Source organism: Lontra canadensis, unplaced genomic scaffold, assembly GCF_010015895.1.
Source record: "Lontra canadensis isolate GAN:19392208 unplaced genomic scaffold, GSC_riverotter_1.0 scaffold105, whole genome shotgun sequence".
Taxonomy (NCBI): domain Eukaryota; kingdom Metazoa; phylum Chordata; class Mammalia; order Carnivora; family Mustelidae; genus Lontra; species Lontra canadensis.
In genome coordinates, this window is record NW_022631099.1 from 3,508,335 (window position 1) to 3,534,763 (window position 26,429).

Genomic DNA, 26,429 nt, shown 5'->3' on the forward strand with positions numbered 1-26,429 from the left:
AGGGGTTGCTCTGCCATCGCCTTCAAAATGAAAAGCCAGGCGCCCGTAGCCACAAACAGGCCGCCCTTCGCTCCAACGGAGCGCCCCTTGCCGGCCTTTGGGAGAGTGTGGCCTGCAATGCCACTTCCTCGCTGGTTCAAACCAAGAGCAGAGAGACGACCAGCAGTTTGGGTTTACACTGATGTTTGTTGCGATCTTCAATAGGTACAGAGTAGTAGCGCTTTTAGGAGCTTGAATCACAAAACTCTCTTTGCCTTAAACTACTGTCACTGCAAAGTTAAAAAGTGGAGAAGAGGATGAGGATTCTCTTCATGGGGATGCTGCATTTTGGTGCAAAATTAGTAAGATAGAAGTGATGTATTCCCATTAGAGAGGGCGTAGGCTGTGCCACTTGAGGCTTTGGACAGGTTTGGAGTTCTGCTTGATGTACGGTCAGTGTTTGCTAGAAAACTAAAGGAGGACGTGCTCAGAGCACTTCTCCCACTGCTGAAGCCTGCAGGAGAACAGCGGGTTTAAAAATCAGCAGCCACCAAGTTCATTTCCCAGCTGTGCCTTGTACCTGCTGGGTGACCTTGGGCAAGTTGCTTCATCAATCAGAATGAATGTTTCTTATCTGTAAAGTGCGGTTAATAATTTCTAAATGCTGGTTTATTGTGAGGATTGTAGATAACACATGTAAAGATCAGAAAGTGCTCAATAAACATAGATGAAGCATGATCCATTCAATATCATAGTTCTCCATTTTTATTTTCTATCCTGGTGAAAATTTTGTGACTTTACAATCTTAGACCACTGGAAGCATTATGTGTTTCACAACCCATAATGGCATGTTGTGTACTTTTGACAGTACTATCACGTTACTGACGATTACACTCTTGTTTTTTGCTTTGGGAAGTTGGGGGAATGGGCCTCTCCATCATGTTCCACATTTGTCAATTAACAGTGGCTATTATGATGGAAACCAAATCAGAGCGTTTCTTTCAAAGTTCTCAGCACATGTCATAGGGTAACAGTAACTCTTCCTGATACAGCTTGGAATTTCAGTAGGTCAGTGTTAGTGTCATTGGTGTGTTTTCCAACACCATCCCCTGTTATTTCTGGGGCAAGAAGCTGAGGAAAAAAAAAAAGAAGAAGAAGAGAAAGAGTGGGGTTAGGAAGAAAAGGCAGTAAAATCACCAACACACTGATGTTAAAGTTCTCTCCTTGTCCACAAGCCAAAACGCCAATGAGCCCACCCTGAAGTAGCTGATAAACCACAGGTCTGGGGGGACAAAAAAAAAAAAAAAAAGAAAAGAAAAGAAAAAAGAAGCACTTTGCCACGGAAATAAGGCAATATGATCCATCCTACTCGGTTTTGCGGGTACTGTTACCACAGTTACCACATGAAAGCTTCTAGTCCCTTCCTTGAGTCAAAATCTGGCACAGGTGCATCCCTGGGCCACATGCCTGGCCCTCACAGCAGGGGAGGCTGGGAAAGTCAGTTATCTAGCATTTCAGCCACTGTAAGTAGAGGTAATTACTGCCCTTCATCAGGGCTCACAAGCTAGGAGATTCTCTGGACATAGGAAAGGGTTCAGATGTCAGGCAGGCAAACCTAAAAACAAATGTCCAATACCACGCACAACAAAGAAAAAGACATCATCAACAGAGAAAAATGAGAGCATGTCGGGGGGATAGCCTAGAGGTGACATATAAAATGACATCTCTGTCATTTTACACATGGAGATAAAAATCCAAACACCTAGAGGTCCTTTGGTAGAGAGATGCTGGTTGCCTACCCCACATTTCCCCCTTCTCCCTTAGCATCAGAGCCTCTGTTTTTAGGGGTAGTAATGTGCCCAGCTAATAAACCACATATCCTAGCCTCCATTGCAGGTAGGAGTGGATGGCTAATGAGCAGAAGCCATTGATGGGTGCTTCTGGAGAAGCTCCGTAAAAGTGCTATTTTGCTCTCCCCTCCTTGCCTCCATTCTCCTTGCCCAGGACACAGAAGCAGTGACTATAGAGCTCCAGGAACCACTTTGTGGCAATGCAGCAATCCTAATATTGGAAGCCAATTGCCGAAGATGGCACAGCAGAAACACAGAAAGCCTCAGTATCTGAAGACCTGTCCAACCAGCCTTGGACCACCTAACAACATTCTTCCTTTATGTGCTGGAAAGATATATGTAACCTTATGTAAGTCCTTGTTACTCTGAGTCTCTGTTACTAGCAGCATTAGGTAAGGAAGATAATTCCTGAAGGATACCAGCTGTCTTCAGTGGTTACACCAGTGCTAGGAACGCTTCTCTTCTAGTAGTCCAGGATGGCCTCATCCTCTGGTGCATAGGAAAATCCCAGGAAGGCACTGGAGGCCCCAGAACTACTGGCCACAGTGTCAGGAGTGCAGCCAATGGACTTTGAAACAGCTTCCTGGGTGAACTCGGGGTCAAAGTGTTTCAAGTCAGCAGGTCCTGCCTGTGAATAGAAACCAACAGTGAGATGGGAACACGGGGGTCCAAGCTGCTCAAGGAACCCACAGACCTGAGAGGGTGTTAGGTCTCCTTCTGAGGCCTCGTGGATACTCACCTTTAGCTGACATTGACACATGTGTTTGTTAGTAATTTCTTTTTTTTTTTTAAGATTATTTATTTATTTGACAGAGAGAGATCACAAGTAGGCAGAGAAGCAGGCAGAGAGAGAGAGAGGGAAGCAGACTCCCCGCTGAGCAGAGAGCCTGACTCGGGACTCAATCCCAGGACCCTGAGATCATGACCCGAGCCGAAGGCAGCGGCCTAACCCATGAGCCACCCAGGTGCCCCATGTTTGTTAGTAATTTCATTTCATGGCCACTAGCCATGTATCAATGCCTCCAACCTCCTGGCATCCTGCCTGCTCCACACCAACCCTCAGACAAGTCTTGTCAACACGCACCTACTGAATGCCTACCAGGCACTGTTCATGGCACTGGAAATAGGAGAGAACAAAACAGAATGGGCCCCTGCTTTCATGGAGCCTGTATTATGCAGAGGGTAGGAAGACTGATAATGAACATGTACATAAATAGACAAATAGACAATCTGGGGTGCTGACAGGCCTTGTGAGGAAGATAAAATAAATATGGTAGAGAGTGACTGGCTGTTTTTGCCGTCGGGGAAGAAGACCTGGGTGTGAGATCGTAAAAATGGTCACACATCCTCCATTCGCCATTCAGAGCTGGAGTCCAGTTCTCCATACCTTTAATACAGGTATGGACTTGTTTGCGACAATGGGATGTTACCAGATGGGAGGCAAGCCAAGACTTGAAAAACACACACTGGGAGTTGTTCTCTCCTGCTGCCCTTGGAACCCTAGGCCACCATGTGAACAAGTCTGGTCCAAGTCTGAACAAGTGACGTGAACAAGTCCAAGTCTGCTGGAGTAGGAGAGGCCTCAGAAGGAGAATGCAGTCGCCCCAGATGCTGGCCAACTGCCCGGCATTTGGGTGAGGCAGTTTTAGACCACTGGAATGACAGAGCCTGACAGAGACCGGCTGGCCTGGCACCAGCCAAACAAATGTCACCCAACCAACCCACTGAACTGGGATGAAATACAAAACTGTTTGAAGACACCTAGTTTGCGGGGTGGCTTGTTAGATAGCATGAGCTAAATGAACCATCCTCTTTGTGAAGAAGGCACAGCCTCTGGAGAACACTAGGCCACCTGGGTTTTCTGAAATGAACAGGTGAGCAAGGGGAAGGGTCCACAGATCTGCTTGAGTATGCAAGCCTGAGGCTGTAGAACCAAACGGACCATGGTTTCCAGCTTCTCAAAAAGGCCACAGGGCAGAGGGTTCCCAGCTCAGGGACCAGGGTTCCAAGACCAGAGTGTGGATCCTGGCCCTGGCTCTTGATAGCTGTGTGGTCCTAGATAAGACAGATGTTTTCTCTGTTTTTTACAAATGATACTGGTGTTAAAGATACATATTCAGGGGCGCCTGGGTGGCTCAGTGGGTTGAGCCGCTGCCTTCCGCTCAGGTCATGATCTCGGAGTCCTGGGATCGAGCCCCGCATCGAGCCCCGCATCGGGCTGTCTGCTCAGCAGGGAACCTGCTTCCTCCTCTCTCTCTGCCTGCCTCTCTGCCTGCTTGTGATCTCTCTGTCAAATAAATAAATAAAATCTTTAAAAAAAAAAAATACATATTCAAGGTCTCCCAGCTGTTCTGTTGTCTGTAGACAACAGAACCAGGAATCCACCCCCAGTATGTCTCACTTTACAGTCCACTTGCTGCATTCTATTACTGCCCTGTCTAGCATTTTTTACATTATTCTCTCTCCAAGGTGTACACTCAATATTATCATCAGGGTCTTTTCCACACTCCCAGATAAAGAAACTTTCCAGGTACCTGGACTGAGAGTATCCTATCTGACAACTGTTGTCAAGACTCTGATGCTCAAAGAGACGTTCATGCACAGGTAATTCACAAAAGGTGAGGTGTAGATAGCAAACATTGGCAGTGCTGAGGTGTGCGAACTACAAGGATGCAAGCAGCGTGACACTGCGGGACGCTTTGCAAGCGGTTGAGAGAACCTCCAATGTCTCCTTCAAATGGGGCTCCTTTCATGCACACTGCTACTGCTAATTAATATCAGTGCTAATTAACACTGCTAATTAAACACTAACCACCTTCACTATAAAAGAAAGTAAAACAGGATGAGATGCCATGTTTTACTTAACAAATTTGCAAAGCTAAAAACAGTAACAATTGCGCACATTGTAGAAAGGAAGATGAGAAATCTCCAGCAGACCCTGCTGGCAGGAAGTGGATTTTACTCCCTGTCGCAGAGTTAGGGAATCATAGCAGCAATGGCCACGGTCGCCAAACTGTGGAAAGAACCAAGATGCCTTTCAACGGACGAATGGATAAGGAAGATGTGGTCCATATACACTATGGAGTATGATGCCTCCATCAGAAAGGATGAATACCCAACTTTTGTAGCAACATGGACGGGACTGGAAGAGATTATGCTGAGTGAAATAAGTCAAGCAGAGAGGGTCAATTATCATATGGTTTCACTTATGTGTGGAGCATAACAAATAGCATGGAGGACAAGGGGAGATGGAGAGGAGAAGGGAGTTGGGGGAAATTGGAAGGGGAGGTGAACCATGAGAGACTATGGACTCTGAAAAACAATCTGAGGGTTTTGAAAGGGCGGGGGGTGGGAGGTTGGGGGAACCGGGTGGTGGGTATTAGAGAGGGCACGGATTCCATGGAGCACTGGGTGTGGTGCAAAAACAATGAATACTCTTACGCTGAAAAGAAATAAATAAATTTAAAAAAAGAGCCTAGTGGGTGTCTGGCTGGCTTAGTCAGGAGAGCAAGCGACTCTTGACCTCAGGGTCTTGAGTTCAAGCCCCACATTGGGTGATTGCTTAAAATGGGGAGATTACTTAAAATTAAAAAAAAGAAGAAGAAAGAAAGAACTTAAACAGGTTCACATTCTCTGATCTGGTAATTCCCTACCTGGAATCCATCTTAAGGAAATAACTGGAACCCTGGGCAAAGATACACACTTAAAAGTGTTCATCAGTACTTTTATGATAAAGAAAGAATGATAATAATCTAAAGTTCACCATTAGGAGAATGGTTGAATACATTATATCACCAACAGAGGATAGAAATATTATGTAGCCATTTAAAATGATACTTCTTGGGCACCTGGGTGGCTCAGTGGGTTAAGCCTCTGCCTTGGGCTTGGGTCACGATCTCAGGGTCCTGGGATCGACCCCCACATCAGGCTCTCCGCTCTGCGGGGAGCCTGCTTCCCCCTCTCTCTCTGCCTGCCTCTCTGCCTACTTGTGATTTCTCTCTCTGTGTGCCAAATAAATAAATAAAATCTTTTTTTAAAAATAAATAAATTTTTAAAATGATACTTATAAAGTTTTATATGATTTGGGGGAAATAATGACATTGGTTTCTAGCAAGACAAGCAAGGTAAGGGGAGAAGATATCTATATGTATTAAGTATAATCTATGTAAAAACACATAGAAAAAACAGGAGGGAGTATACCAGCAGCAATTTCTCCTGGGCAGTGAGATAATAAGCTTTTCTGCCTTGCTGTTTTAAACTCTGTTTTACACACTTTCTTTCTTTTTTTTTTTTTAAGATTTTATTTATTTGACAGAGAGAGAGAGAGAGTACAAGTAGGCAAAGTAGCAGGCAGAGAGAGAGGGAAAAGCAGGCTCCCCACTGAGCAAGGAAACTGATGTGGGACTCCATCCCAGGACCCTGCGATCATGACCTGAGCTGAAGGTAGATGTTTAATTGACTGAGTCACCCAGGCGCCCCTACACACTTTCTATAATGAATGTATGTCACTTTCATTATCAGGGGAAAAAAATAATTTTACAGGGCTTGGTTCCATCTGGGTGTGCTATGTGACAAAAAGGGGTTTATTTACTTATTTTAAAATTTTTTAAAAGGATTTTATTTATTTATTTGACAGAGAGAGTGAGAGAAAGCACAAGCAAGGGGAGCGGCCCGCAGAGGGAGAGGGAAAAGCAGGCTTCCTGCTGAGCAAGAAGCACGATGTGGGGCTTGATCCCAGGACCCTGCGATCATGACCTGAGTTGAAGACAGATGCCCAACCAACTGAGCCACCCAGGTGCCCCTATTTACTTATTATTTTAAGACTTTATTTTTAAGTAATCTCTATACCCAGCGTGAGACTCGAACCTACAACTCAGAGATCAAGAGTCATGTGTTCCACTAACTGAGCCAGCCAGGAGCCCCCAGAGAGTGCTTTAAACAGTGTAAAGGGCTCTGTAATGAAGGTTATTGGTGCTGAGAATGAAAGGGTGGGGGACAGTGTGGCTCATCACACAGAGCCGGACTGGCAGTCAGGACTTCTGGGGCCTAGACCCCGTTTCGCCTCTAACTTACCATGTGGACCTGGGCCCCTGGTTATCCCACCTATAGAAAGAGAGTGGCCCAGATCTCTCCCACCAGCCCCAGAAAACCAGAATATGGAACACAGTGACCTCTTACCACATTTGGGTTGAAGGGTGGAGTCAGCCTCTTGTGGTACAAGTCATCCCAGTTTATGGGGCTGAAGAATACATGATTCTTTATCTCAAGCTGTAGAAAGAAGGTGCTGATCACAAGTAGCCCTCCCCACAGCACTCCTCCCCACCCCACTCCCTGATTCCTCGTGTCTGGGAGCTCCAACTCTACTGGCAGCTGGCTGTTAAGCTCTAAAACCTTTACTGGGAAAGTAACTTGTAATTCCAGCTGGTTTCATGGGACAAAGAGCTGTTCTGCAGCCAGGCCTCTTCCCTTCACCATCATCTAGAACCCAAACCCTTCTCCCCTATAGCATTCATTCATTCCTCAACTATTTACTGAGCACCTACTCTATGCCAGCACCCTGGGACACGGTGGTGGTATGTCAGTGAACAAGACTGCAAAACCTGCCTTTGGGGTTCTCAGGGATCTTCCCACCCCATCCACCTGCCTCAGTGCATCTTGATTCTTCTAGAATGCAAACCAGAGAAATAGACCACATCTGCTCGGTAAGGAAGGTAACGGAAGTAAAGCCCCAAGAAAAACTGCAATTTCCTGGAGGCCAGAATTTAGGACTCAGCCCTGGGCCTCATTCACTACTTCTTTTCTAATCTAAGCCAATGTCAGCATCAAGTTCCTCCTATCCCAGCAGGACCCTCTCTATCCGTGTTTGGCAAGGAATGATTCTCCAGCTCCCTATATCATAAATGTTCCCCACCCCATGCCCCTGTAGTTGTTAAAGAGCTGGATCCAAAAGATCTTGAGGACCCAAGAAATGGATTAACACTGGTTGCCTGTAAATTAAGGAACTGGGTAACTAAAGGGTCTTTTTCTTAATATCCTTTGAGTTTTGATCTATGGGAATGTATCCCTTATTTGAAAAATCATACATATTTTAAGATGTAAATTTCCACTTGAAAGAAGGGGACTAGTCTGCATGAGAGTCTCCTTCTTTAAGGGGGCCAGGGATGGGTGGAAAAATGCCCTAAATGTTTGTTACACTTCATGGTATCCGGCATGTGGGGCTCCAGGTACCAACACTTAGCACTGGCCTAAGGGCTTTGTATATATTAATTCACATGATCTTTATAGCAGCTGTGACTTAGGTGTCATCACTGCAGATGGGGAAACTGAAGCTTACAGAGAGAAGTTATGCAATTTGCCCAAGGTTCTGCAACTAGGAAGGACAAGGAAGGTGGAGGAGGGATCTGAACCCAGGTAGTCTGTCCATGTATCACAACCACTGTGCTAGAAGAGAAAGCAAACTTCCAGGGAGAAAAGCACTATGGTCTTTCTTTTATAAATTCAAATTATCTTTTGTTGACTAGAGAATATAAGATTATTTTTCAAGTTCTATTTTAATAAAAAAAAATCCTGAATTCATTATAGAAATCAAGAGTGAATTACTCATCTCTGTATCCTGAATGCCCAGCCTGGCACTGGCAAAAACCAAGTCCTGTCCTCTCTCTGCATAGAAACCAGAGGAATATCTTAAAACTGAAATTGGGTCTTGCCAGAGCCCTGTTCAAAATCCACCAAAGTGGACCACTCTTCTTGTTCATGCCACAGGACTTTTGTACATGCTGTGTGCAAAAAAGGTGTCACCTCCTCCGAGTAGACCTACTTCACCATGCCACTGTAAATTCACTCCCTCCCATTATTGTCTATCTTGGCTCACTGTTCATTTATTTCCTGGTGCTTGTCACACTCTGTAATCATTATATATCATAATGTTTGTTTGTTGTCTGCCTCCCCCAATCCACGTAACAAGGGCATAGACCCAGCCCACTGAATTGCTACAACCTAGCTCAATGCCCGGCACATAGTAGATGCTCAGTAAACATTGGATGAATTCAAGAACTGGACTAAAGGAAGTAATGAAGCAGTAGTAGCAGCTGTGAATTTCCAAACGAAGGAGTTTGCAATGCCTGGTTTTGGAGGGGAGCTGGATGCCCATCACTGTGCTTCTGAGCTGCTTCTGCAGGAAGCTGAACACCCCCATCAGGGACTAGTGCTCTGCTGGCAGTTCACCTACAAAGTCTGATTTGGAGCCCAGCCGCTGCCTCTGGTCCTTGTGGAGAAGGCCTTGCAGGAGGTCACAGGCAGCCACAGTCTGGCCCCCACGGATCTGCAGCGGCTGGTGCAGAATGTTCTCATACATCTGGGACATGTCTTGGCTGTAGAATGGTGGCTGAAGAGAGAGAGAGAGAAGCTGGAGGCTCATCCATGCTAAAGTGGGGAAAGGTCTCAGGGAGACTTGGCTCAAAGCCAGGTAATGGAAGGATTCAGCCAGACTGCGTCTTGTGCAATGGTTCATACCACAGACTGGAGAGAAACAGAAACCTCACTTCTGGCATAGGGGAGAGGGCCTCTGGGAGGGCTGAGAGGGGACCGCCCAGGAGCATCCCCATCCCAGCTCTCTTAATCCAGCTTGGGCACCAAATCTGCGCTTTGCAAAGTGAACACTTTCGCCCTCATCATTCCAGCCTAGCCTCACAGCCGTCTTTGAAGACGGGTAGTGATTTGTTGGACGAGACAAGGCTCAAGAGATTGAGCCACGTGGCCAGGAAGAGAGCCAGGCCCCGCTCCATGCCCAGAGCCCACTCTTTCCTGAGACTCTTCATCCCGCCTCCTGCTTCTGCTTCTTCTTCCTGACTCCACGGAGCCCATCTCTCATATCCACCACGTTCTGCTGGAGAAGCCGGCCCAGAGCAGCGTCTGCCAGGGTAATTCTAAACAAGTCTCCCTCTGAGCAGGCAGCCCGGGGCCGGTTCCACAGACTACCGGCACTGTGACCTTTCTGGGCCTCAGTTTCCCTCTCAGTAAATAAGAACAACTCCATTTCCTCCAGTGGCAGCCTCCCAAGGCTGTTTCTCGCTGCCGAAGGGGTCATAGATGAGATGGTGTGTTGTAAAGTGCTAACTAACCTTATTGAAGAAACATCCATAATCCTGACATCATCCTTTTGAGCTTGGGGTAGAGAGATGCTCATTCAGTTCCTTGAGCTGGAGGAGGCCACACAAGGGAGAGACCCACCCCCATCTCTTCCTGGAGCCACATGTCCCTTGCAATGCTCACACCCCACTCACCAGGCCTTGCAGCATCTCGTAGAGAACGGCCCCCAAGCACCACCAGTCCACTGCCCGATCATAAGGCTCTTTACGAAGCACTTCTGGAGCCAAGTACTGTTGAGGAGAAAATACATTTATCTGAAAGACACTCGGCCTGTATCCCCATTTGTAAACAGGGCACTTAGAAGAAAAGATCACTAGGGTTTGATCCTGCTGTGATATGCACGTATGTTCAATCATCATCCATCTGCCAAAGGCCTACTCTGTGGTGACCCTTTGCCAATGTGCAAAGGTAGACTTACACGGTTGTATAAGTTGTGCACGATACAAAAGTACCAGCCAAAAGGATATACGGAGTTGTAAGCCTGGCAGTGATTAACTCACCAAGCCATAACCCTAGTATAGGGTTATATCTGGCAACTTGATTAATGTTTAATAGAGTAACTCTTTCTAATTAATGTGCCCAAGGGGGTGCCTTTATCTAATTTGCACAAAAGCATCCTATCAGTGTCCTGGGAACCAGAAAACCCTGCGAGTACTCACAGTACACTGGGGAGATTCATGCTGAAGTGTAAGTAAATGCAGCACATACTTGTACTGGAAACCTCAGTAACAGAGAGATGCAGAGGAATCAGGAAAGAGGAGGGGACACCTCAGTTCCTAGTGACAGATGAATGCATGCCACAGAGCTGTGCCTTCCGACAAGAAGACTACCTGAGGCAGATCTATGCTTTCTCAAACCCAAGGGCGTGGTGACCCCTTAGTCTGGCATCTCTGCCATTGAGTCTCAGCAACGACAAGAGCCATTTGGAGAGACTGTGTGAATGTGGGAGGGACAGGAAGTTACCCAGACCTGAGCCCTAAGTAGGGCTCATTTAACCTCCCAGAACCTTGATTTCCTCCTCTCTAAAATGGGGTTGCAGGATCCCTCCCTGGGGGCTGTTTTAAGGCTATGTGCTCATCTGGGCATAACAGGATATGTGTGCAGGCCTTGAACAATGGGAGCAACCATGGGTACTCTTGTCTGTGCTTCCTGGCATCACAGCAGTAGCTGACTTATGGAAGAGGTAATGTGTTGGAGCCCCATGTCTCCTCCACAATCCGGGATGTCCTTTGCCCTGCTCCTCACCCCTGGCAATGTCCAAGGAAGAGATGGCTGGGCTGTCAAGCTTTGGGACACCAGCTCTGTCCAGCGGACACCCTGCCATATATGCAAACAGAGACAATGGCTCCTGCTCCGAGAGATCACCTGTCCATCAGCTGCTCCAAAACCAAATGAAGGAGGCCCAGCCGAGATCTGAGATCCAGATTTTCTAGCGTACTAAGAACAACAGAGCAGATAAAAGTCCTGTCCCATGCCAGATCAGGAGGCACTTCCCAGTCCTACAGCCTCTGCCTCCCAGCCCCCACCCAGATATCAGTCAGCTGGGAGCCCCGTTGGTTCCAAGGTCCAAGGGTCAACACCCTGTTGGGAGTCCAGGGAAAGGTTTTCACCTGCAAGGCTCCCAGGAAGCCTTGGCAGGACACACAGACATGTATGGATTACTGCTGAGACCCACAGATTTTAGCCCCCCAGGCTCTTGGCAGCTGGAAGAGGGGAGTAGACCAACGTTCTATATTTGCCAGCCCTGATCTTAGCTTGTCAGGCCAAGCCCTCCTGCCACACCTGTAGGGCAGGCTGTCCAACATGGCAGCCACTCGTTGCACGTGGCTACAAGAATAACCTATCTCAACAATTTTATATTGATTGTATGCTGAAATGACAATGTTTTGTATATACTGGGTTAATTAAAATATATTATAAAAATGAATTCCGCCCGTTTCTTTTTACTTTTTAAATGTGGCTGCTGGAAAACTTTACCTTGAGTATAGAGTCTGCATGGCTATTTCTCTTCTTCGAAGACGGGATTGCTGCAGAACTTCCCCAGCAGCCCCCAGAGCTGGTGCCCCCATTAGACAGATGAGGAAATCAAGGCAGAGGACAAGCCAGCTCAGGACAAGGGCTTGGGTGACAGGACTGGGCCTCCCCCAACCCGGTGGAACCTGTTGGCTCTAAGCAGAGTTGAAGCTCAACCGCTCATGGCCTGACCTCTGACCTCTCCTACAAGGTTTGGCTTACCTCGGGGGTGCCACAGAATGTGGACGTGGTCTCCTCAGGCTCTACTCCTTCCTTGCAGAGGCCAAAATCCGTCAGCACCACATGTCCCTGCAGAGGAAGGTGAGCAGGGGCTGGAAGGTGGTCTAAGCTAAAGGGATGGTCAGGCCTAACCCCAAAGCCCAGATACTTTACCCCAGGGCAGCAAGTGGGGAGTCTCATGCCTCTGGCACAGGCTATAGGCTCCACTTAGAGATCCATAGCTCCTAGACTGGATGCCAGGAGCAGTACAAGGGGCAAGGTGGGGGGGTATTATTCCACTGTCTGCCCGCCCCCTTCCCCCCAGCTTATCACAGACTTAGACCCATGCCCTACAGCATGGCAGCTCCATGAATATCGTCGCTGGAGGGGACTGGCGGTGGCAGCTCCCTTGACAGAGAGCTGGTGTTTCAGAAAACAACCATATCGTGTGGCAGTTGGATGGCTGATGGAGGTCACGGAGTGAGCGGATACTCTGCTCAGATCTCCCCTTTAGGAGCTGTCACGCCCATACCCCACTTCTGGGACATTCCTCTGACCCAAAGTTACGTCCCTCCCAAGGGGCAATCCACACCCAGTGACTGGTCAGTGCAAGGGCACAAAAGCCCAGATTCCTTGCCTCAGTTTGGAACGGTTCTAAAGAGTCGCCCCAGCCCGGACCCTCCCCACCCCTGTAAGATCAGCCAAGGCAACCTCATTTGCAACCACAATGCAGGTGGGCTTCCTCCTCTGCCCAGTCCTGCCTCCTCACCCCCTTAAAACTGGATCTCTTAAGAGCATTCCCCAATAACCATCTGTACTCAACACTCCATCTGTTTCCAGGGGACCCAGTCTAAGACACAGAGAAACTACAAAGTCCAAGAGCCTCCACTTGCCCCCCGCAAACCACACACACACACACACACACACACACACACACACACACACGCACATACATGTGCACACGTAATTGAATGCATCCCTACCCATATGCACGAGGCACGATGCTTGCACCCATGCTCATAAGCACACACATACAGACGCACACACACACACACCGACCTGGCAGTCCAAGAGAATGTTCTCTGGTTTCAGATCCCTGCAGAAAACAAGAGAAAAGAGCACTGTGATGTCTCCCTTAGTGAGGACAGTAGGGGACCCAGGGTCCTGGCAGGCAGACTGTTCCTGGAGACTCACGGAGATGTGGAGGGAGAGCCCAAGGAGAAGGGCACTTGATGCCAGAAAGGAAGCTCCTACTCGACTCCCACTGCTGAGCCGTCCTCCTTGGACAAAGGGCCAAGTTCACCAGGACCTAGGGGTCCACACAACAACCCTGGCATTTGTGGCAGAAGGGCCAGAGCTGGCTCGGAGCCACAGGTGGGACTCACCTGTAAATGACGTTGAGGGAGTGCAGGTAGCCAATGGCACTGGCCACCTCGGCGGCGTAGAACCGGGCCCGGGGCTCCAGGAACCGGCGTTCCCGCTGCAGGTGGAAGAAGAGCTGGAAGGGGAGGACGTGTGTGAGAGAGGGTCTCTGGGTGGGGGCTCCGGCTCCGAGAGAGCAGGGTGGGGGGCAACTGGGCGAGTCACCCGCTCTCTGAGCTGCAATGTGCTTAGATGGACAGAGGCATGCTTGGGGTGCCTGGGGGGCTCCGTCGGTTAAGCATCTGACTCTTGATCTCAGCTCAGGCTTTGATCTCAGAGTTGTGAGTTCAAGCCCCACATTGGGCTTTATGCTGGCGTGGAGCCTACTTAAAAAGTGGGGGGCATGGGGGTGCCTGGGTGGCTCAGTGGGTTGGGCCGCTGCCTTCGGCTCGGGTCATGATCTCGGGGCCCTGGGATCGAGCCCCGCATCGGGCTCTCTGCTCGGCAGAGAGCTTGCTTCCTTCTCTCTCTCTCTCACTGCCTGCCTCTCTGTCTACTTGTGATCTCGCTCTCTGTCAAATAAATAAATAAAATATTTAAAAAAAAAAGTGGGGGGCATGCTGGCCCCCACACTACAGAGCAGTCATGGGTGTCCAGAGTGTCAGCAGGAGAGATTAATTCATATGGATTGAGCAGCTACCAGATTCCAGGGTCAAAGCCAGACCCTTTCACATCTCTTAGCTCATTTAATTCTCTTGACTACCTTTAGGGTATCAAATATGATGCCAGTTTCACCTAAGAGAAAACTCGAAGGGGTCAGGTGACTTGCCCAAGGCCAGGTAGTGCATAACTGGCAGAGCTAAGATGGGACCCCGGGTCATTCAATGATGCATCTTTCCTTGCCCCAGGCAGTAAGCTGTCAAACTGAGCCCAGCCTAGGTCTATCCGGGGGCCAACTGCTTTGGTCTGTTTTGCTGGCCTGGGAAAGGCCTTACCTCTACCAGGGGACTTAGGGATCCAGAGCAAAACCCACCTCTTGGTATCAGGCCAAAAGTCATGAGGTCATACAGGTTCAGTCTGGGATCACCTGCCCAGACAGACAGTCCAGGATGGGGCCTAGCCGCCCCCTGCTGTGCTTCTGGGTCACCAGGTGGCCTTGGGTCTCTGTTCACCACAGGGACCCATCACCCCCCACCCCGTCCCTGCAGTGGCCTGTGGTATAAAAAAGAGGGCATTGGAAATCTTGACCACATAACTCCACTAACACTGACCTTGCCCAGGTGTGCTGAAGTGAGTCTGGGCAGCCTTGTGTGGGGGCAGTGAAGAAATGGGGGCTAAAAAAAAAGAAATGGGGGTGTGGGAGCCAAACAGACTTGCATTCAAATCCTGGCTCTGTCAGGGACAGGCTGGGCAGCCGTGAGCAAGGGAGTTACCACTTGAGCCTCAATTTTTCAGCTACAAAATGGGTCTGTTGTGAGAATGAGGTGATATCATTCCAGAATCTGGTACACGTACCAGGCATTTAAGAGCCCAGCCCAGGGAATCCTCCCTAGGGGTCCACCCACCTCTCCCCCATTGACATAGTCCAGCACGAAGTAGAGCTTCTCAGGCGTCTGGAAGGAGTAGCGCAGGCCCACAAGGAAGGGGTGCCGTACATTCTTCAGCAGCACACTACGCTCCGCCATGATGTGGCTCTGCTGTGGGGTCATAGTTAGGGGCGCATGTCACCACCCACACAGCTAGCCCCCTGTGCCCTGGCACAGCCCACGTGGCCTCACTCATTCATGAGGTTGCCCTGCCCAGGACCTTCTCATGCCCCTGCTCAAATACCCACTGTGGCTCCTTAGTGCCCTCAGAGCCAGGCTCCCTGCATAGCAGCCAGGATTCTGAATGGTCAGCTTTATCCCCAGCCTCGTGTGTGCAGCTCCAGCCCCTGGGTCAGAAACCTCTGACCCTCTCTCCAGGGGTGATAAGGAAAGCACACATGATTACCGCATAAAAGGAGTCCCACTCATGTTTTTGTTCATGCTCTTTTTCCTGCCTGGACACTGCACATTTGAGGCCTCCCTAAAGACCTCGGCTATCTGCCCTCAGGATGTCCTTGTTAACATTAATTTCCTCGCCTCAGCCCTCTGACTGATGGTCCTCTCTCCTGGTCTGCTCTGTACTCCTCAAGGGGTTGGAATTAAAGAGACTCAAGACAGCTGAAGAAGCTAGAACTGTGGGTTGGCTGTGGCTTGAGGGGCTCCAACACTGCACATACAGGGAGGCTGGCAGCTAGACAAGGCAGAGGGCTCAACGGCCATGGAGCCCTGAGTTTCCCAGGGGACGGCAGAGGGCTGGGACAGGGTCCTCCCGAAAGCCCTATGGGTGAGCTGGTTGGCTGGGTCCTCTGAGAAGGATCACCACCCTCAGCACCACCCCGCCCTCTGTCTGCTATGATCACGGCTGCACCCAGCCCCGTGGGTCCTTCAGCATGGGACCCATCTCAGGAAAACATCTTAGGTTGGGGTCGAGAAGCAGGAGGGGAAACGCCTGAGCACGAGCTCTGGTACCTCTTTCTTCTTTAAGATGGACTTTTTCTGCAGCACCTTCACTGCGTAGAACATCCCATCAGACTTGTGCTTGGCCAGCAGGACCTGAGCAGAAGCACAAACGTAAGGCCCCACAAGGGAAGACTCCTCTGAGCTTCCGATTTCTCCATCAGCCGCTTGCTCTGGCCCGTAGTCCTTCATTCTACAGTTGTGAGCTCCCGCTTTGTGCGTGCAAGCGACAGGCAGAGGGTGGAGAAAGCCGGGGAAGGGAAGACCCAGGTCTCCCAACCTCCCTGTGTCACTCACCTTCCCATAGCTCCCTTTGCCAATGACTTTCAGGAAGTCAAAGTCAGTGGGCCGGGCGCTGCGGGGGAGGGAGAAGAACACAAGTCCGCATTTATGAACTTGGGAAACCTGGCTCCTGATATGAAATCCAGGCTTCTCTTTGACTTGGAAGCTGGGGAACAGAGGGAGCTTTCCAAGAGTCAAGCCTCCTGGCCACTGAAGCATGCCATGTTCTCCCAGCCAAGAGGGCTTGGAGGACAGGCTCCTACCCCTGGGGATCCACAGTCGAGCAACCAACAGACAAGCTGGGGAGAAAACTGACAAAACTGCAAAGAAGACAAGAACTCTGCTCCCCCCACCAAACCTGAGAAGGGCCTGAAGGGTGGGGAATTGCTAACAATGCAGAGTTTGGGGTGCGTTTCAGGCATGCAACTCAGCATGGGAAAGGCTGGGGAATTAGTGGGAGATAATGCTGGGTCCCTGGTGGCAGAGGGTCCTGACGGTAGACCAGAGAACTTGGATCTGATTCCCAAAGAGAGGGGAGCCGGGTTTGAAGGGAGCCCAGGGGAAAGTTGCTTGAAAGACCAGAACTCACTTTGGGTTGGCTGAAGGTCCCAGGTTGATGTTCCCATTGGCCCTTGAGGGCTGGTAGACATTGACAGAAAAGTTAGTAAGATCAGCAGTGACTGAGTGTTAGGATCCTCAGCCTCCTGCTTTCCCCTGGCCTAGGCCCTGCTCCCTTCTCTACTAGCCTGCCTGCTTCTTCCTTCCTTCTTTCCACCGGTCTACCAACCCACCCAACCATCCACCATCTCATCTGTTTGTCCTAACACCCCATTTTCTTGAAGCTCTTGCCCAACTCTGTGCCCTGTTTACCCTGCAAATGGCCCACTTCCGTGAGCTCACAGTGACCCCTGTCAGGCCCCCAGTCCTACTCTAGGTGGGCCCACCAGGCTGGCCTGAGCTTCCCCGGGATTTCCCCTGGAGGAGGAAGTGAGCCCCCTGGTGGTGTGTAGGGGAACCAAGACTCACTCACCGGAGGACTGGGCGTCCCAGCCTGGCCAGAGTCCATTCTATGGCAGCGATCAGGTGGGCTCTGGGGACACAAGAGGGACATGAGAGAGCTGTGGTTGGGGAAGGAGTGTCACCTGTCTAAGGCTTTAGGCACTACTGCACTCTCCATCTCTCCCCAACTCCATGCACCTGCCAGTCTGAACACCTCCAACCCAAGGCCAATGACCCCTGCAAGGGACAAGAACTGATATACCCTGAACCCAGCCTTTCTAACCAAACATCTCAAGAAGGAGCCAGGGAGAATGCCCAGGGGTATCCCTTCCAGGCTTAATGTTTTCAAGGATTGGGGACAACCAGTGTGGCAAGATCCCTGTGAGCCAGGGCGGCCCCGGAAGGCTAGGATGGCCAGGGCTGGAAGGCTGGGCTCCCCAGGCTCCCAGACAGGCACACTGCAACCCTGAATTCCTGGGGACAGCCCTGAGCTGGGATCTGTGTTGCGTTGACTATTATCTCCCTGCCACATGGACTTCTACTTAATGCCCCTGGAATGGCAAGTGGCCTGGGGGCCTGGGCTAGAGCCACGAAGAGATGACCCAAGCCTGGCTAGTGTTTGTTTGAAGAGTGTGACCAGCTGGTCTCTGCAGCTAGGAGCACAGTGTCTTTCCTGCTCCCACGCTGCAGTCTGAAGGAGGCTGGTATGTCCGGGCTCTGGCTCAGGATGCTCATGGCACGTGCCTGCTTGGAAGACCAAGGGTAGGAACTGAGATCCCACCTAAGAACCCAGGTGCTCATGGAGGATGTAGGTACTGCACATCCCAGGACCACAGCCTTGACCCACCGGGGGGCCTGGACAACAGCCTAGCCTCTCTGGGTAAAAAACCACCCATCTTTACAAGGGAGGATCCTAGAGCAACCACTCTTGTGGCCTTGGGCGCTGACAAAGTCACCCCAGGGGAAAGGAGGGAATCCCCTAGCCCAGGCTGCTCCAAAAGGCCCAGGCCGGTGGGATCCTGAGAGAACGAGCTTTAGATCTGCCTGATAGGGAGTGTAGCCTGGCTTCAGCCAGCGCCCTGGGGTCCGTGCTCCCCAAGGGCCCATAATGCTGCCACACCCACTCTTGGGTTGACCCCATAGGCCCCTTTGCGGGGCCCAGGCCTCTCTAGCCCCACGTACCTGTGCAGCCTGAGGAGAGGCCACTGGAAGAACCAGCAGTTGGAGCCGGAGGACAGGCCGTGGACAAGAGAGCCTCTCTCTGTTCTCCCAACAAGGACCGAAGTGTCTGTGCCTGGCGCCGGCCCGGCCCCGGCACCCAGCTCAGAACTCCCCGCAGCAGCAGCAGCAGCAGCAGCAAGGGGGCTGTTAATGTCACGTGGGATCCAGCGGCGCTTAGGATGGGACCAGGGACCTCGGTTCCCTCAGGGACATCACCTCCCCTTGGGGGGCGGGTGGAAGGGGGTGGGCAACAGCTGCGGGAACGCCCTGCTGACGCCTGAGGCTTGTTCGAATGCGTGAGAGTGTATGGCTCAGGCTGTGTGTGTGTGTCTGTGTGTGTGTCTATGTGTGTAGGGGGCTTGTCTGTAAGAAGATGCGCTCCCTGGGGCCTACCCAGGCTGGGCAGACAGACTCCATAAGGTTCTAGAGACCTCATCCGTGGCAGCTGAGAGCACTTTGCCTTCCAAGAATCTGTAGGTGTTTCAGGCACAGATGTTTGGCCCAGTCCAGCCAGCCTTGGTCTTTGCCTGCTGAGCACTTGGCCCTTTGGGCCCTTCCTTTCTGGCTGCTCCAGGGCCCTGGCCCACTGTCTCCAGGAAAGGACAGGTTGGCCTATAGCTCTCCAGCTGTATTAAGTGGTATGTGGTGCAATAATTAGGTACTCACGGGATCCCCTCCTCTCCCCAGGCACTCATGAGGGGTGTTCTGGGGAATGAAAGAGTTCAAGGGGCCTGACACAGCCCCTGCCTTTTTGGAACTTTCTGTGTGGCTACCATATGCCATACTTAGTTGGACCTCTGCAATTCACCACAGTGGAGGGATCCACGGGGCCAGGGCTAAGAAGGTTGGCCGGGGAGGGACCTGAGCCCAGCAGCCTTGGGGGTTCTCACTGGGCTCTGAAAAGCAGGGGACCAGTGGGGGGTTGTCCCAGCAAAGCAAACCCAAGTGAACAATATCAGAGCCTTCCATCTTTCAACAAACTAGAAATGTTGAACCAATACACTGATGGGCGGGATGTCATGTTGACAAAACACATACCCACCACAAGGACATTTCTTTTGAATAACAAGACCCTGATGGGACTTTATTCAGCAACCCAGTGTAGAACAGGAGAATAATCATGAAAGTAATCCTAACTGAAATGGCCTGCTCAGAGCCCCTGCTGGCTGTGACGCTCCCTCTCTTGACCTGACATCCCTCTTCAAGTTCAGTTCCACTTTGGTGTCCTCCCTTTCAGTTAAACTCCTCGAAAGAGTTGTCTGGACTCAGTTTCCACTCTTTCTCCTTTTCTCTCTTGAACCCATTCCAAAGAGGCTTTAACCCCAGCCCTCCACCAAGACCCTGGGCCGGTGACTCCCACGTTCCAGAGCCAGTGATGGGCTCCTCGGCCCCAGCTCGCCCAGCTTCTCTGGAGGACTGGGCACACCCAGTCTTCCCACTTGGCTTCCGGAGCTCCTGGTTTTCTTTCCATCTCAACCTCCTGCTCATTCCTCCAACCCTTCTGCTGGATCTGCCTCCTCCTTTGCCACTAAACGGTGGCCTGTCCTCGGGGTTCCATCCTCAGACCTCTAGCTACCCTTATTCCCAAACTCTCTCCTGCACTAAGTCTGGTTTGTTTGTTTGTTTTTTAAGATCTTTATTTATTTATTTGACAGACAGAGATCACAAGTAGGCAGAGAGGCAGGCAGAGAGAGAGGGGGAAGCAGGTTCCCTGCTGAGCAGAGAGCCCGATGCGGGGCTCGATCCCAGGACCCTGAGATCACGACCTGAGCCGAAGGCAGAGGCTTTAACCCACTGAGCCACCGAGGTGCCCCCTAAGTCTGGGTTTATATATCTAACTGCAATCTTGGCCGTTCACTAGTTGGGTGCCTGGAAGCACCTCACTTGTAACACGTCCAAGAGTCCTGACTCCCATTCCTTCCCCTCTGCTCTGGCCTACTCCTCTCCGTCTTCCATCCCCCACCTGCTCAAAGAATCAAGCCAGCAACTTGGAATTCGTTCTAGAGACACAGAACCTTCCCCCAACTCCAGTCCACCATGAAATCCCAGGAGACTCTACCTTCACATAGAACCCAGGGAGCACTGCTACCCACCAGAGCATCTGCCCCGTCCCTGCCTGAGCCACTGTCATCGCTTGCATGGATCGTCGCAACCGCTTCCCTGATGTCTCCTGATTTTTAGCTTGACCCTCTGCATGTTTCTCCACCCAAAGCCTGAGCATCACTTTTAAACCGGAAGTCAGACCACCACGTGACCTGGCTGCTCAGAAACTCGTCGCTTCCCATCACACCTTGGATTAAAATCCAAAGTCTGCCATGGTCTGCGAGATTCCGTGTGACCTGGCTCCTGTCACTGTCCCCACTTTGGTTCCCATGCTCTCTACCCTCCAGCTTCTCTGGCTTTCTTTCTGTTACTCAAACACACTGAGTGCCCTCTGGCCTCCTGGCCCTGGCCCTTCCTTTCCCCTCTGCGTAGAATGCTCTTCCCCCAGACTCCTGCATGGCTGGCTTCCAGGAATAAGGAATATCACAGAGGTCTCTGCTCAACTGTCAGCACTGAGAGATGCCTCTTCTTGTTATGCGTGACTGATTTTCTTCGTTTGTCTGAGACCGAGGGTTTCCAGGGATGTGAGACTCTCGGGGCTAAAGCTTGAGCAGTCCTGCGGCACAGCAGGATGGTTGGTCTCTGTACAGCACGCTCCCGCCCGCTCCCTGTCCACTTTCTCTGCTTAGCACGATCCACTCTGACATCTCATCATCAACTCTTTCCGTCTGGCACTAGAACATCGGCTCCACGAGGGCAAAGACTTTTCTTGTTCACTGTTGAGTCCCCAGCACCTAGATAAGGATCTGGTATATGATTGGTGCTCAGTACTTATTTGAGTAATGAAACAGGAATGAGTTGATAAGATCAAGGAGAGTACATATATAAAATGGAAAATTGCCCAACTGAAAAACGATAGATTTGTAAATCAGAGTGGGAATATATGCGTGATACAACGTCAAGCAGAAAAAGGACATTTCAAAATGGTAGGTGTGCCAGGGAGCCCAGCTTTATAAGAAAACAGAGACACATATGCATGTATACATTTGTGCATAGGCACCAAGAAAGGCTGGACGCTTACAACCCAAGGTTAAGCTAATTTTTATCTTCGTACCTTGGTGTAAAATGTCTCGAGGGGTTGCTGTTCACTTAATACTTCGGTACTAAGGCCTGGGGAGAACTTTGACACGTGCATTGCCCACCACCACACTCCCATCACCTTGACTGGAACTCCCACACCTAAGCAGCTCACAGCTCCTGTAGCTTCTTTCTTACCTGCACCACTGTCTTCTGATTTTCTGGCCAAAGGCTGGGCATCAATACCTTGTCGTGACTATTCAGACCTACAAGGATGCCTGTGAACTTGCAGGGTGTGATCCCTTCTAACTGCTGGAGCTTAGACGCATACGCCTCTGGTCCATCGTGGCACCAACCTGCTCACACCTCCCGAGGGCTGCTGGCTGCAGCGGGCGTGGGGGTCACTCTGTTCCCTCTCTTTGGAGCACTGCCCTGATCATTCTGGTCTGCTCAGCTAGCCCGTTGCCTCTGTCCTCATTTGCCATCCCCAGAAGACTTGCCAGACCATCTCCTGTTCCCCGATCCCCTAAACTCTTATCCCCTCCTCTGTGTCCACTGCTGCTATAACACCTGTCTTCACACTACTGTGATTTATTCATTTACTTGCCTGCCTGGCCAGTGCATACCAATGACATACCAATGACAGTGCCACCAAGGGCCAGCTTGGTCTTATTTTGTTCCCACAGCACCAGGGGTTAGAAACCACCGGGATCCCTGTTTGAAGGAGGAGGAAACTGAGGCACAGAGAGGTGAAGTAGCTTGACCAAGACACCAAGCTAGTTAACGCTCTAACTGGGATTTGAACCCAGGCAGTCTGACTCGAAGCCGAAGCCCGTGGCCTAGAATTGCAGGAAGAAGTTAGGCATATACAAAAGGAAGGAATGAATTGAGCAGGGCGGGAGGGACGGTGTGGCTGCGTTAGGAGGAGAGGAGAATAGGTGACTGGGAGGCAGAGAGATAGTTGAGAGGGAAGGACGGAAAGGAGGGGAGGGAAAGGAGTTAGGAAGAGGATGAGGAAGGAAGGAGGGAAAGGAAAGGAGTTAGGAGGGGGATTAGGAAGGAAGGGAGGAGGGCAGGAATAGTTAGGAAGGAAAATGGTAAGAAGGGAATTAGGAAAGAGGGTGCTAGGAAGGAAAGGGAGGACATTGGCAGCCAGAAAGGAAGACAGCAGGTGACCCGTTGGTCAGTTTGGCAGCCCGACAGGCTGGCAGGCAGGGGTCCTGCTTACGCCTGAGCCTCTCACCTGAAAATGCTGGGTCTTGGTCAGGTCCTGGGGAGCAGCCCGGGGCACAGCTCTGCCCTCCTGTCTCTCTGCATGGTCCCGCTGACCTGAAACCCAGCCCTGACGTGCTGGACAACCTTCTCGGTCAGGAGCGACCTGTCACCACTCACTTGGCTCCCGAGCCAGCTAGGAGCTGGCTGCAGGGCCTTCTGGTTACTAATTAACCTTGGAGCTGAATCGAAGACAGCTTCTAGACAGGCCTGGCCCTGGGGACCCTCTGAACTTTAAAGAGCTACTGCACAATTCAAGTTATGTGACCTTGGACTGGCGACGCCAGCTCCCCGAGCCTGGTGAGGACTGCCGAGGATGGGCGTGTGTCCTGACCCTCACGGGAAAGGTCTCTGAGGTGCCTTTCAACTCTGTCACGTTTCCATTCTCTGAAATGCCTCCCGCCCCACCTCCCAGGTCCAGCCCAAATGCTGACCTTGCATGGCCTTCCCTGATTCCAACAGCTGAATCACATCTCCTTTCCCTTAGTGCCTGGAGGACTGACCGTTGAAAGGGCTGGTCTTACACGGCTCTCCCCTGAGCGGGACCACAGCCTCTGACATGACCCCTTCCCTGACACCTCTGGGAATGGAAAGCTCATTCTGTCCTGAGCCAGCCTTGTTGCCGGACACTGCCGAGCCCGAGGCTGCCGCCCAGAGCTCACCTGCTGGGGCACCGCTTGGGGAACCATCCTGGGGAGAGAACCACGGCTGAGCTGAGTCACATGCTCTGCTCTGCCCTTCAGTGACCTGGGGCTCGGGAACCAGGGCTCAGCACTCCCTAGCTTGCACTGAAGGAAGGCTAGCTCCTGGTCCATCTGAAGCTGCCCAGACTGAGGGTTCCAACTCAGGGCAGGGGCCGGGACTGGCCTGCTGCACAGGGTCTGGCTATCATGCTGACTCCTCACTGCCTTTTCATTAGGATCTCAGCAACTTTTTTTTTTTTAAGATTTTATTTATTTATTTGACAGAGATCACACAAGTAGACAGAGAGAGAGGAAGGGAAGCAGGATCCCCGTTGAGCAGAGAGCCTGATGCGGGGCTCGATCCCAGGACTCCGAGATCATGACCTGAGCCGAAGGCAGAGGCTTTAACCCAGTGAGCCACCCAGGCTCCCCAGGATCTCAGCAACTTCTTAATCTTTCTAGTGTGCCCCTGGAGAAGCCGGGCATGCCCTACCCCCCACCTCCACCAACACACACAGGGGCAAATACTTGGCCTCTGCCCGGAGAGGGGCCGCGGCTGGCCCAACTGCACGGAGCAGATTGGGGCCAAGCCCTGGGTCCTGGCCCTTTCCAGAGCCTTCCCGCGTAAGCTCCACTGGGCTCCTCCTCCCCTGCCTTCCCAGAACCAGTTTTCAAACACCCCCGCCACGATGGGGTTGCATAAACTGTATTGAAAAAGTCCAGTGTACAGAAGAATGTGGAATAAAAAGTGAAAGCCTCTCCTCGAATGCATCTTCATTCTCATTTCATTTCCAGAAGTAACCGCTGTGAACTAAACGGGGACCACCCTTCCAGACCTTTGTCTGCAACCTAATCTCCGTACCTCAAATGATTTTTCCAGAAAAAAATGGGCCACACCACACGTATGGTTCAGGAACTCACTTTCTCTCACACTCTTTCTTTCCCTGTCAACACAGAGTCAACTTTTTTTTTTTTAACCTCTGCATCACATTGTATAATATGGGATTAATTTCCCTGTCCCTGTTCCCTTGTCACTGTTTCTTTGTTGGACGTTTAGGCTGCTACCAATTTCCCAAGAATTCTAACGAGGCTTTGGAGAAACCCGTGGTCCTAATATAGCTTGTGGCCTGCCACTCCTGTTTCTGTCTGATAAACTCCTATGGGGGGAGGGCTGGGTTAATTCTGACCTATCTACCAAATTACTGTAGACAGTGAGACCAAATGACATGGCTATCAGCGGTGCTTAAACTGGCCCTTCCCCTCCACGAAGCCGCAAAAAACAGTGAGGACCAGAAAACAGTGAGGCCCCTCCGGCAGAGGTGCACCTCCTCCCCGTCCTCCTCTGCCTCCCCACTCCCCTGCCACCCTTCCTGTCCCTTCCTCCCCCTTCTCTCCCCGCTGTCTGGCTGGACTCTGTGGTCTGGGTGCGAAGACCAAAGATATGTTCTCAGGGAAGAGAAGGGGAGCCAGAGCCTCGACCAACGTGCACCCATCTCCATGAATATTCCCTCCACCTTGACATTCAGCTCACTTTTCCATGCTTTGTCGGATGTCCCGCCCACACTCCCAGGGCTTCCCCCACCTGCACACACCCTCCTCCTCTCACATCAGCAGGTTCAGCCACAGTCAGAGGGAATAAAGGGCATAGGATCTGTAAGGACCCTACACCCACACAAGCTGGAAGCAGGACCTTTGAGCCAATGGAGTCCACACATAGGCCATTGATGGGCCCTCAGGTTTCTTTCAGAAAAAAAATAATTTTTTTTTTTTTTTTACAAATGTGTGAATGTACAAGAATTTAAAAAAATCAAATAGAGGGGGGCACCTGGGTGGCTCAGTGGGTTAAAGCCTCTGCCTTCAGCTCGGGTCGTGATCCCAGGGTCCTGGGATCGAGTCCCACATTAGGCTCTCTGCTCAGCGGCAAGCCTGCTTCCCCCACCCCCCAACGCCCTCTGCCTGCCTATCTGCCTACTTGTGATCTCTGTCTGTCAAACAAATAAATGAAATCTTATAAATTAAAAAAAAATCAAATAGGACTATGAGATAGATAATGAAAAAGATCGTGGTTTTTCTTTTCCCATTTCTCGATTTTTTAAAAGCTGCTTCCTTCGGTATTTATTTCCATTTGTCTAAATCACATGACCATCCTGTTATTCCTTCCTCTTTTGGTTTTGAGCGTTATCAGGTGGGTTCCTTTCTACTGTTGGACTCCAGATCTCACCCATCCAAATACACTCTCCGCTTCTCCTAAAGTTAATACTTCCTCCTTTGATAGTTTGAAACATTGAACACACACACACACACACACACACACACACACACGACAATTCTCTCTTAAACTCTGTCAGAGCGGGACATATTCTCTTCATACAATGATATGATAGTTTTGGTTCATTTGTTTGTTTTGTTTTTCATCCTTCCTGGAGCCTTCCACATTCTTTTCTTCTCACTTGGACAGTTGCTCAGTTGTCAACCTGGCCCCTCCCTTCCCATCCCTCTGCAAGTTCCCTTTGTCTCTCTCCTCGTTGGAGGTCCTGTTTCTTGGATCCTATGTCTCTTTCTTCCTTCCCTTCCTTCCTTCCTTCTTTCTTTTTTCTTAATTTCAAATTGTGGGTAAATCTATTTAACAAAGTTTGCCATTTCAACCATCTTTTTAAAAAAGATTTTATTTGAGAGAGCGAGAGAGTGTGAGAGAGCACAGGAGCATGAGCGTGGTGGGGCGGGGAGGGGGGAAGAAG

The 26,429-nt window shown here is 50.7% G+C and overlaps 1 protein-coding gene across 3 annotated transcripts; it reads right to left on the reverse strand.

Annotated features, from left to right (window-relative positions):
* Nucleotides 1–1,098: 1,098 nt before the first annotated feature.
* Nucleotides 1,099–23,116, reverse strand: SGK2 (serum/glucocorticoid regulated kinase 2). 3 transcript variants are annotated; one of them, XM_032838576.1, is made up of 14 exons: nt 22,980–23,116; nt 17,427–17,486; nt 16,986–17,035; nt 16,412–16,469; nt 16,127–16,210; nt 15,137–15,268; nt 13,595–13,707; nt 13,269–13,305; nt 12,213–12,299; nt 10,112–10,207; nt 9,058–9,213; nt 7,008–7,097; nt 2,249–2,457; nt 1,099–1,110 (listed from the first exon to the last, which is right to left on the reverse strand). In XM_032838576.1, the coding sequence occupies exons 2-13, from the start codon at nt 17,460–17,462 to the stop codon at nt 2,293–2,295; spliced, it is 1,104 nt and encodes a 367-aa protein (XP_032694467.1). In that variant the 5' UTR covers nt 17,463–17,486; nt 22,980–23,116; the 3' UTR covers nt 1,099–1,110; nt 2,249–2,292. The 3 variants fall into 3 exon arrangements, with proteins under 3 accessions (XP_032694467.1, XP_032694466.1, XP_032694465.1); XM_032838575.1 differs by lacking the exon at nt 22,980–23,116 and adding an exon at nt 18,578–18,720 and having other exon boundaries at nt 15,137–15,265; XM_032838574.1 differs by lacking the exon at nt 22,980–23,116 and adding an exon at nt 18,578–18,718.
* Nucleotides 23,117–26,429: the final 3,313 nt, after the last annotated feature.

Coding starts and splice junctions, on each gene's coding strand:
- SGK2 (XM_032838576.1), bottom strand. CDS start 17,462: ATGGACTCTGGCCAGGCTGGGACGCCCAGTCCTCCG. Junction 17,036..17,426: donor CTGGGACGCCCAGTCCTCCG/GTGAGTGAGTCT, acceptor AATGTCTACCAG/CCCTCAAGGGCCAATGGGAA. Junction 10,208..12,212: donor CATTCTGTGGCACCCCCGAG/GTAAGCCAAACC, acceptor TCTCCTCAACAG/TACTTGGCTCCAGAAGTGCT.